We start from the raw sequence: 11,969 nt of genomic DNA, 5'->3' as shown, positions 1-11,969 counted from the left end.
ATAAAAAATGGGTTAATGGGTTTTTCTTTTTGTTTTCTCCCTTCAGAGGTCGACACAGTGAACATACTGGCATAAAGAGTTGGTAATTGTTTTTACATGGGATGTTCTTTCAGACAACAGACGATCGTTGAGATACTGCATCCCTCCGTGTGGAGCAGAGGGCTGCAATCCAAGGCACCCATTATTATTACTAATCTGCTTTATTATTCCTCAATGGAGAAACTCTCTGTATTTTCCCTTTCGCACATGTGTGTGTGTCCGAGACCAGGACCTCAAGTCTTGGAGCTCAATCTTTTCACAGATTATCTGTCTTATACTATCTGTCACGACATAGTGACAGTTTTAACAAATATGTAAAAAAAAAAAAAAAAAAAAACTTTGACTTTATGTTTGCTTTTGAATGAATATATCAGCTTTCATAAATGTTCAAAGCTACACAAGAAATCAGACATTCAGTGGTTTTTGCACAATATTTTTCATGTCATGTGACCCACTGACACAAAACTTATATTGAACTAATCTACCAGACCTGACAGACGAGGCACCCACATTTATTTCTCATTTTAAAGCATTTTCTAATTTAACATAATTTATTTGTTCAAAAATCGTGATTTTCGCTCATTAGAAAATGTTTTAAAATGAGAAATAAATGATGGTGTCTTGTGTGTCAGGTCTATTATAGTTTAACATTAGTTTGCGTCAGTGATTTTATGATGTAAAATATATTAATTTTTGTTTCTGAAGAGTGTTTGGTTCAGCAATTTGTTGACGGTCCCTAAACGAACCATTACGTCTCGGAGGAGGGGCAGACTGAGCGCAGCTGACCGACATCAGACTGCCTGCTTCGGATCGAATGAGAGGAACACACCGCTCAAGAAATGGAGCTCGAATGTCCAACGTAAAACTAACTTCACCGCGGTAGAGAAACGAGGCTCCAGCAGAGCATGAACAGTTCAGAAACTATTTGAAATGTGGAAAAGAAAGTATTTATTAACTTGTGTTTTAGACTACTTTTTGCTAGTGAATCTATTCTGACCCAAAGTGCAGCCATGACTGGTTCTGAACGAGGTTTTACAGCAGACAGCCGCTGCCCTCTCTTCCAGGTACTGCGTACTGACAGAATCTTTTAGTGGTACGCAGTACTGGACCATGCCGGCTTACTTTAACCTCTGGTTGTGACGTTACGTTCTGTTGTCTGTATTGTTCTGTTGGTACAGAACCACGTGCGAGTGAAAGGGGGTGGGCGTGACAGCAGTAACAAAAACATGTATTTAGCAATGAGTCACGTTATCACTTGGATTTGAATCAGTACGTTTTGCATCCAATAAAAACAAAGATATAAACAAATAAACTGGACAATATTCTGGCAATTTAGTGATATTTCCACAGTTGTGGTCTTGAAATAAAATCCCGAGTCCTCAATGTCCGAGACCGAGACAAGACCGAGACAATCAAAAAGTGGTCTAGCGACCGGTCTCGAGTATTAGCGTTAACGCTGCATAACACATGCCTTCTTTATTATTAAACCTAAATACAGTTAGTGTCTTCCGATTTTATCCAACTAGTTTTTAAGCAATAAGAGATATGGCGCTACAAAGACTGAACATACTCACTGCATCTTTTAACACATCTGGGGGAAGTCTGCAGATGTTGTCAACAACACTGTTCATGCCTAAAATACAGAAGCAAACCAGAAAAGTTAACACAATACAACAAAGATATTCTGAACTCAACCACAAGTGTTAAAAAGCTCTGACAATCCCAGCTCCACCACAATAATACTGCAATCACATTTCTCATTAGCCCACTTTATTTTCTAAAAGCGAGCCAACACAAAGATTAATTAAAATGATGGACATTAGGGGAAAAATGCATATATACATTATATACACAGAGAGAGAGAGAGACATACAGACAGATTTGAAATGTTACTAAGAATTGAACAGCAGGTTAAACTCACCGAATGATTCCTCAGCTGCTGGCATCTTTATCAATCACGTAGCGGATTTCAGTTCAGCTTTTTCTTTTTAAGCTTTCTTCTTGTGTCCCCCTGTGCCTTGTCCTAGATAAAGTGTTAATTACGAATGAGAAAAACGGCTTCTCTTGAACAATATCATCTCTTTCCGGGCTGTTTGCATAAACCTTCCTAACTGAATGCTGCACAGCGCCGCCTCTCGTACCGGAGGACCTTAGAATACGTCAGATGCATTTGGGAAACTTGGCCGCTTGAAAAGGCGGAAAAAAACACACACCTGTTCCCAAATATACACAAACACCTAAATATCTAACAGCAAAAGACTCTAAGTTGTAGTCTTAACCATAAATGCACAAATTTGAAATAAGTGAAAAAGAATAAATGAACAACAGCGATCCAGCGCCGCATTAAAAAATCCCACCCAGATTCCTGTAGATTTAAACCACGCCCACTAAACTGGACTGGTCTAACATGACTAGAAGTGGATGTTGAAATGAAAAAAATCATTTCAATTTTTCTTTTCAATCTTACTCATATTACAATTAGAATAACTAATACTAGCTTTATTAAAACGTGTTATGTTTAAGTAAAACTATAACTATCGGTTATTTTTGTCTATTATTTTATTAAACAAGCAAGTTCCCCCTACGTGTTTCCTCCATGTCGACGCGTCCTTAACAGGCACGGAAGTGATTCCCAGCTGTCAAACAAATTGTATTAAGTCATTTTCAGCGCTTGTTTGGCAGAAATAAAACACCGAACGATACTTTAAAATGGACTCTCCTCGCTGGCTGCCTTTGGAGTCGAATCCAGACGTATGTACCATCAGTTTTATTTTACATAATTAATATTTATTGAAGCCATTCATTCGGAAGCATGTGTGGCAATGCTAATTAGTAGTTAGCATCATGGAGAACAAAAGCTGCAGCTGGTGTGATTCCTGCATAAATGAAAACGTTTTAAGTAACATCATTCATTTTGTGTCCTTCTATTTTAGGTCATGACTAAGGTAAGATCTTTATTTTGCCTTTTTTACAAAGCTAAAACCATTGAAAGAATTTCAAGGCCCACAACTCTTGCTACACTTACAGAATAATGAAAAAGAGTAAGTCATTCCATAGTACTGTACTGTATACCTGTTTGTTGCTTATTGACAAGAAACGAAACAATGTGCATAGTCACATAAACTATTTAAAAGTATAGCAAATTCAAACATAATTTACAATACACTAGACTGCTACTGCAACTTACAGCCGTCTCTAAAATAACTGTAAAGCTGAATTAATGCTTCTTTAAAACAGCATAAAATCAGCCTTAAGACCAAATCCTTTAGAAATCTTCAAGTTATGATGGGTTCAGACTCCAGCCCTAAAAAAACTATCTGCCACAGATGTGCCCATTATTAAAAATAGATTACACAATAAAAACATATTAAAGTTGCTCATAATTCTGTCGACTTATTTATAGGTTTAAATGTTCAAGAGGCAACTACCACATTCAGTTTGTGTTAAACCTGTCAGTCAGATATCGTCCGGACATCTTGTTGAACATGTTATTTGACTCTCGGCTTGTATTTAGTTTGTCAGTTGTTTGGGTATGAGGCCAACCTGGCAGTTTGGAGATGTGTATGGACTGGATCCAGAGGTTCTCAGCATAGTACCAAGACCCGTGTGTGCAGTTCTGCTCCTCTTCCCTGTCACAGAGAAGGTATGTGTATCTTGTGTCAAGAAAATAAACATAATGGATGTCCTCTTCTTTCACAATTTAGAAGTAATAATTAGCTTATTGAACAGAATCTTACTCGTGCCACAAGAAATGTAGCTGAATGTTTTTATTTAATTTTTACTACTCAGTATGAGGCATTTAAGCAGGAAGAGGAGGAGAGGCTCAAAGACCAGGGGCAGCTAGTCTCTCCTGATGTTTACTTCATCAAGCAAACTATTGGAAACGCTTGTGGGACAATAGGATTAATTCATGCAGTGGCAAACAACCAGAAACACTTGGAATTTGGTGAGTATTTTAAAACGGACAATAAAAGACAGTAGGTATAGATTAGATTACAAGCTCATGACAAGAATTTTGAAATAAGCTGATGAGTTACGGTTTGTTTGAAAAAGCTACCAGGAGGAAACCTTTTCTCTGAAAGGAACATAACCCATGTTTTACAAAAGCTGCAAACGAGAACACTCGCAGGACAGATGAGAGGAGCTTTTTGGCAAACCATAAATACTTGCACAGCTCCACGTTGGAATGAAACAACTCGCTCGCCACCACAAAAAGTGGGCAATAATGTAATTGCCCTGTATGTGTGTGTTCTTTAATCTGTTAGCCAAATTTGATCTGTTGAATGGGTTTAAATAAAACTTAAAAGCACTGGATGCACATCTACAATGAATTACCTGTAGGTGTCTATTTAAGATGGCTACTACAGCTAATTCACAATAACAAACACAAACGGCTTTAATTCAGGCATTGGTTTTTTAGATATTGAGCTAAAATTTGATGTGGGCATTTCTGAGCGACATCCCTAAGCACTAACAAATCACTGAAGAACTTTGCTTAGAACTTTGACATGCAAGGCAGGAGGTGATATGCATTCCTTCAAATACTCCTTTAATCATAGAAGTGATGACTTTGGTGCTTTTTGCTTTGATGGATACAAAAGTACATTCGCAATGGCAGCATTATGCCAACTATGTGCTCTTCTATCTATCAAAGCATTTCAGAGTCGTACAGTATTTGCGGCCATCAATTTGACATTAGCTGCTGTGTCATGAAACAACAAAGCTATGATCCCATTCAAATCACCCAGTCTACAACAGGACTGCTGACGAAAGGAAAAAAATTAAGGTGTTGCAACGGCCTAGTCTAAGTCCAGATTTACTTAGCTGAAATGTTGTACCTAAACTTTAAATAAGTTGCACATAAACCTGCAAACCTCAATGAACTCAAGCAAGGGTGTAAAAAGTTGGTCAAAATTGCTCCTTAATGACTTATTAGTTATAAGCATATCAGTTATATATTTAATAAACAGTTGTAAATACAGTCTAGTTGTTACTCTGAGACAGGTGTGTGTGTAGGTTTACAGTCTGTTATTTCTCTCCAGAGCCCAACTCTCCTCTTAAGGAGTTTCTTGAACAAACATCTAAAATGACCCCAGAAGAAAGAGCTACCTTCCTGGAAAAAGATGAGGTAAGTGCAATCAGTGCAGGCAATGGATTAAAAAATACACGTGATAAACTACACTCAGAATTTCAAATTGTATGATTTAATGTCATAAAAAAGTATGACCAAATATTGTGTAACATACGCTAAAATCACATTTTGGTTCGGTTCAGTTTCAAGGAGGGCTCGGTTCAGTTAATTTTCGATACAAAAAGACTTGCAAAACATTTATTTTGAAAATATGCCAAGTAAAAAATACGTTTGTATAAAAATAAATACAAAATTTCCCTGAAAATGAAGACTAAGCTGCTCAGCTCTGTGACATCCTCAGACCCCAAAACACAGAGGCAAAAAAAAAAAAAAAATTAATAATGTTATAATTTTAAATTGAAAATGTTAATTAGATAATAATAATACAATAACATTACCTCTTCTTGAACGGTCATCATTTGTGTTATGAGGTGGTTTGAATCTCTCACTCATCATCATCAGGGCAGGGCTTTAATCTGCTCCAGGGCTTGTTGACGATCAGTTTTAGCTTTTTCATAAAGTGCTGCTACAGCTTTTTGGCTGAAGTGTTGATGTAATGGGGTGTCGTAGGCAGCAGGGCTCAAGAACTTTAATATATGCTTAAAGCCGGCGCATCAGCAAAAGAATATGGCCGTAGATCCAGAGTTTTAAAAACTCCTACAGCTTGTGTTATTGCTCTGGACCGATCTGAATTACCTGATAAAGGTTGTTTAAATGCTGCTGTTATCAGTCTTTGCATCAAACTACGTTCACATTCGGATGATGTTGTTTCAAGTGCATTAACAAGTTAGATGTGTTGCTGCTGCAGATCCAATCTCCATGAAACAACGTCGACACACAGCTTTGGATTTGTTCGCTTGTCTTTTAACAAGAAAGCCATAATGTTCCCCAACAGGAGACCGCAACGAGATGAAAGGGTCTCCTGCTAGGCTGCTAATGTAACGCGTGCTGCGAGAATATAGAGCCGTGCTGAAACACGTTTAGGAACTTTAGTTCCACGGCGCATAAACTTTTGTTAACAAGATTTAATGAGTGAAAAAATAACCAAAACAGTACGCACGTGGACCAAACATGCCGTACCGAAACGGTTCAATAACACTCACATGTACCGTTACACCACTACCAAATTTTATATAAAGTGTTTATTTGCCAGCGTTTTGAATAAGCTAGAAAATATAATGTATAAAAACTGCAAAGATAATAAACTTTGATTTTTAAGAGTTAAAAAAGCAACTCTCCCCCACCCCCCAGAGTATACGTGTCACTCATGAATCCAGTGCACAGGAGGGACAAACTGAGGTCTGTTATTTATATTTTATTTATTAGTAGCAAACATATTGGCATGAGTAGATTCAAGGTAACAGCTGGTATACATTTGTTTGTGTGGTACAGGCTCCAAGTCTAGATGAAAAAGTGAATCTGCATTTTATTGCTTTCGTTAATGTCGGAGGGCAGCTGCTTGAACTGGGTGAGTTCAAACCTAAAACACCAACTTGTTTCTGCACTCGACTGAATATACAGTATTTCACCGTGTTTATGGCTTTTATCACATTTAGCTGTGACAGGGCGGAAGCACGCTTTCAGACTTTGATTATTCGTTTTTATATATATATATATATATTTTTTTTTTAATATATATTTTTTATTTAATTTAAAAAAATATCTAGATGGCCGGAAGCCTTTTCCTGTCATTCATGGAAATACAACAGAAGATACTTTCTTGGAGGTAAGACGTTATTGAACAAAAAGGTTTGAACAATCCTAAAATGGAAAGTTCACTTTCTGATGAATTATACAACAGATCTCTCCTTGGTTTAGGAGCAGGACTGTTGCCTTCATTTTGAACTCAAGTGAATATTTGTTGTTGCAGGATGCTGCAGAAGTTTGTAAGCTCTTCATGGCTCGTGACCCTCAGGAGGTTCGTTTCACCATCATTGCCCTCTCCAAAGATTCATTGTGAGGAAATTAATTTTTAACTCTAGAAAGCAAAAAACAGCTGCCAAACATGAAGTGCTGAGTATATTGTATTTTTTCAAAACTCGAAAATAAATGATGCATTGAAATGAACTTATTGCCATGAAAAGTAATAAAAAATAATTTTAAGGGAAATCTGAGTGTTACTGAAAGTATTCACTCTTCTGCAGGTAAACCGTTGACATTACAGTCAGTTTGGTTAGCATCCATGAAAATTGCATTTTACTCAGACTTGCAGTATAAAATATTTGATTTGTTTTTGGTTGTTGAGGTGAACTGAAGAAACAGTTTTGCAAGACTTTAATTTCACTGTTCATGGTGAAGGTGCCTACATTTTTGTATTAATTAGAAAGTATGTCAAATAAAAAGTAAGTTTGTTAAAAACTTTTTTTTTTCTTCTTGGTTCTAGTTGTCATGTTTTCTTTATGCAAACTGAATACACTAAAACCATAAGTTAGACTTTTCTTTAGGTCACATCTATTTAAAGCCATGATGTTGTAATAAATGCAGTAAAGATTGTTTTGCTGAAGTGTGAAAGTCCTTTCCTAAAGAAGACGTCTGAAATGAAGCACAATTTCTAAAGCCTGTATATACTGTTCTGAACTGAAGCAGTAAAAATGGCTCCAAATTTGACAAAAGACATGGAAGAACTTAAGCCATCATTGAATGTCATGTCAGAAGAACTGAGCAAGGTGGTGAAGCAACAAACAAGCCTGATGCGTTTGATTGGAGAATTTCAACAACTGAACAATTGTCAAAGAAAAGGATGAGAAGAGCTGGAAAAAAGAGTGGATGACCTGGAACAGTACACAAGGAAAGGAGGATGTGATATCTGGACTTAAGACAACACACCGCACATATGCAAGAACAACAGCAGAAGACGATAAAGGGGAAGGTGCACCACCAGATGAACTACTTTCACTTGAGCAGCAAGTCATCAGATTCTTCAGCAGTAAAAACATTTCACTGGATAGTAAAACTATTGTTGCTTGTTGCACAGTGCTGCAAAAATAAAATACAAGCTTGGATAAATGGAACAAAAGACCAAATATTGTTCGATTTGTGAGTACAAAACATAAAATTGAACTGCTAAAAGTTGTAAAAAAATAAATAAAAACCTTAAGGTTACAGTTGTTTGTAAATGAGCACCTCACAAAGAAGAATGCAGAGATTGCTTACCAAGAAGGATTCTGAAAAAGGAGGAAAAACAAACCACATGGACTAGGAATTGTAAAATATTGATAAAACTGAATGGTTCTGAGCAGGCTAAAGTCCTAACCATCAACAATGTTTCTGAGCTGAAGAAATATAGATGAAGAAAAGAGGGGAACAAACACGTGGTATTATGGGTTACACGGTTTTTCTTTTTTGCTTTCCGTCTGTCTGGTTCTGTACAAGTTGATGGAGTGAATGACATCATATAAACATGGGTGAAAGTACACTAAGTGTTTTTATTTTAAAGAACACAAGTTTTAGGATATAGAAACTGATATTCAATTCAAAAATACTTTATTAATCCCAAAGGGAAATTATTTTGTTGTAACTCGTTATCCTCATTTCATTAAGAGATGTTATAGATACTGATGGCTGTAAACAGGAAGGATCTCTTGTAAAGGTCCATCCCACAGTGGATCCTAAGAAACTGGCTGCAGATGCCGTCTGATCCGTCCACCCAGACTCGGCTGGCCTCTCGGTTCCCCTGGACTGTAGGACCGCTTGAATGCTTGGTAGAACTCCTCCCAGAGCGATGGCCACTCCTCCCAGCAGTCTGCCGAGCTCCTCATAGCTGTGGACAGCCAACTGTAGGTGCTGAGGGACGATCCTGTCTATCCGCTGTCGTGAGCCGTGTTTCCTGCTAGTTCCAGGATCTCAGAGATCAGGCACTTGAGCACAGCTGGCAGGTAGATGAGAATGCATCCACAGAACATCCTTTTCAACTCATTTGAGATTTGGGGCCATAGTTGAAATATTATTTGAGCTTTTGAGATGTTATTCAGCTGTCGTTGTAGAAAACTGCCTTGTTGCCATGGTTACGCATCATAACAAATGTCCAAAACCAAAAAAGTTTCAGTAAAAATCCTTCCAGCTACACAGCATCTGATACCAGAGGAAACAATAATCCAAAAAATGTGATTTACATCCAGAAAACCAGGAATTAAAGTTTCCAAAAGCAAAATCTCAGAATGAAAGTAACAGAGCTGCTCCAACATGCAGCCACCTTGAGCGGCGCAATTCTAGAACTATAGACCCAGAGACAAATTTCACTTATAATACTAAACCAGATTGTGAATATTATTCTGAAGACAGTATTAATGTGGGAGGGGGGGGGGGGGTTCACTAATTCACTTTAATAGTAGAAGCATGCAAAGTAATTTTTCTAAAATAAAAAGCTACCTTCAAACATTTGATGAGAAATTTTGCATGGTAGCAATCTCAGAAGCCTGGATCACTGAAGGAAATGAACTGTTGGATGATCTAGATCAGGGGTGTCAAACTCACAAAAGGGGGCCAAAATTAAAACCTTTTTCAAACTAAGGGCCAATTTCAGAAATTTAATAAACTCAAATCAGATACCCAACAGCTTTTCTTGGTCACAGGTTCCTCAACAAGAGTTTGACTGGTCTCATTGAATGTTCTCTGTTGTGCTTTCGACATCATGATCAAACATTACTGAAATAAATTAAGAGATAGAAGTATTTTACATTTCACATATCATCTTGGGGGCCAGATAAGATGTCAATGAGGGCCGCATTTGGCCCCCAGGTCTTGAGTTTGATACATCTGGGCTAGCTGGATATCAAATGTTTGGTCAAAATAGGTTTAACAAAAGGGGAGGTGGTGTTGCACTGTTTATTAGCGCAGGACTGAAATGTAAGGTTATTGCTAAAATTACATTTTCCGTTGATAACTTGATGGAATGTTTATCTGTTAAAACTGAGGGTAATAGATCTGGGCACATGTTAATTAGTTGTGTCTATCGAACTCCTTGTTCATGCATAGATAAGTTTAGTAAGAAAATATTAGAGATGTATGAGATAGGGATGCACGATATTGGATCTTTGGTCGATATCCGATATGTTTAAACTTATTTGGCCGATAACCGATACCGATACTTTTTATATACTTTCCTTTGTCAGAACATAGCCCTCTTATTTAGGCTTATTTGCTACAAAAATTGTGTAGCGCTGGTGACATATATTCAGTAACAGCCACATGATATAGCACTTTAACTTATATTAAATTAAAATTGTTAAATGTTATTTATTAGCATTAGTCACCTGCAATGTTGTCTCACTTGCAGGTTTCTAGCTGCAGTGTGGATCCTCTGCTCTCTTGTGCATGAAGGACAGCCTTTTAAGTTCAAAGTTTTTGTCTATCCATTGTGCCGTAAGACTAATGCTAACGGGGCTAACACAACGTCCAAATGTCTGTGGAAAAACTCACCCAAGTGCTATCGGCTATTAGCTTTTCAATGATGGTGGAAATGACGGCTTGTAACTCAGGTAAGGCTACGTCGGAAAAATATCTCTGACTGGGGATGATGTAGCGAGGCTCAATATAGTCTATAAATCTTCGGAATCCAACATCCTCAATGAAAAAAAAACCTTCCACACCACCAACATTTTGACTTCTTCCTCTCCGCCGTGATCAGATCAGGTAGGCGCGCATGACATCATCACATTGCGTTGTCGCTGCAGGCATCCTTGTCACTGGGTTGTCATACAAAAACAGCATCTTTTATATTGGGAGTTATTTTGATGGAATGTCCGATATTGAACTTTAACGATAATATCGGCCGATACCTATACCACTCCGATAATATCGTGCATCCCTAGTATGAGAGATATAATGAAAAGTTTACTTTATTTGTGGAGACTTTAACATTGATTTGTTGAAATATAATGAGCATATCAAAACAAGTGAATTTGTGAACATGTTTGATTTAGTCAGGTCATCTGGACAGTTTCTTTTTTTGTGCTGAAACGTTTCGCCTTCGATCCGGAAGGCTTCATCAGTCAAGGAAACACACAACAAAACTGATTCTTCCTCCAACAGCTTACTCCAAAGTGGAACAAACCAGTTCTGCTTGTGATGAGATGGTCTCTTTGGTACGCCCCTCCTCCAATGATGAAGCCTCCTGATGAAGCCTTCCGGATCAAAGGCGAAACGTTTCAGCACAAAAAAAGAAACTGTCCAGATGACTTGACTGAAAAATGTTGGATTTTATACCTGGATTATTGAGCATGGACTTTGACGTTTGATTTACGTTTCTATCCATTAATATTAAGACCTACTCGAATAACCAAAGACAGTGCTTCATTGATTGACAATATTTTTATAAATAAGTTCAATGTGAAAACACAAAGTGGATTGTTGATACCGGTAACTGATATTACTGATCATTTGCCTGTGTTTACTGTGTTGAATACTAGTAATGAGTTAATCTAAATATGACAAAGCCAAATTCTAATTTAGTTAGAGTCAAGTTACCTGAAGCTGTGGAAGAAATGAAAGCAGAATTATTAAATTATAATTGGCAAAAAGTTTATGTTGATGACGTTAGTGAGGCCTATAATACGTTTTTGGAAGTATTCTGCAAGAATCTATAATCATTCTAAAAAAGTTAAGTCTGGTCCTCTTGACATTCAAAAAACAAAGCAAAGCAAAACAAACAAACAAAAATGTAGAAATGTTTCGTCTTTCACCCGAAAGACTTCTTTAGTCTGAGGTGCTGTATTCAGCTCAGTTTTATAAATAGCACCTTCTCAGAGTGGATCAACCAGTTTGCTGCTGACAACCAAAACCAGCTGCTCACATGATCAAG

The 11,969-nt window shown here is 37.4% G+C and overlaps 3 protein-coding genes across 3 annotated transcripts in view; 1 reads left to right on the top strand and 2 right to left on the bottom strand.

The window, feature by feature from the left end:
- The window catches only part of commd6 (COMM domain containing 6), a 3,893-nt gene extending 1,680 nt beyond the window's left edge, over positions 1–2,213 (bottom strand). The window contains exons 1-2 of the mRNA XM_037687056.1: positions 1,961–2,213; positions 1,614–1,672 (exon numbers count right to left, since the gene is read on the bottom strand). Of these exons, the coding sequence (XP_037542984.1) occupies positions 1,614–1,672; positions 1,961–1,985 (84 nt within the window). The 5' untranslated portion in view covers positions 1,986–2,213. The remainder of the gene's footprint in view (positions 1–1,613; positions 1,673–1,960) is intronic.
- The window catches only part of klf12b (Kruppel-like factor 12b), a 267,312-nt gene that overhangs the window by 223,544 nt on the left and 31,799 nt on the right, over positions 1–11,969 (bottom strand). The gene's annotated exons all lie outside the window — the stretch shown is intronic.
- On the top strand, positions 2,658–7,507 carry uchl3 (ubiquitin carboxyl-terminal esterase L3 (ubiquitin thiolesterase)). The gene is made up of 9 exons (XM_037687055.1): positions 2,658–2,790; positions 2,973–2,984; positions 3,554–3,682; positions 3,829–3,985; positions 5,082–5,167; positions 6,422–6,469; positions 6,563–6,638; positions 6,838–6,896; positions 7,041–7,507. Exons 1-9 carry the CDS (start codon positions 2,749–2,751, stop codon positions 7,128–7,130), a joined length of 699 nt encoding a protein of 232 aa, XP_037542983.1. The 5' UTR covers positions 2,658–2,748; the 3' UTR covers positions 7,131–7,507.

This window comes from Nematolebias whitei, chromosome 13 (assembly GCF_014905685.2).
Source record: "Nematolebias whitei isolate Nwh7 chromosome 13, NemWhi1, whole genome shotgun sequence".
In the NCBI taxonomy this organism is placed as follows: domain Eukaryota; kingdom Metazoa; phylum Chordata; class Actinopteri; order Cyprinodontiformes; family Rivulidae; genus Nematolebias; species Nematolebias whitei.
The sequence above is the reverse complement of the archived record's forward strand: the minus strand, read 5'-3'. Positions and strand labels throughout refer to the sequence as shown.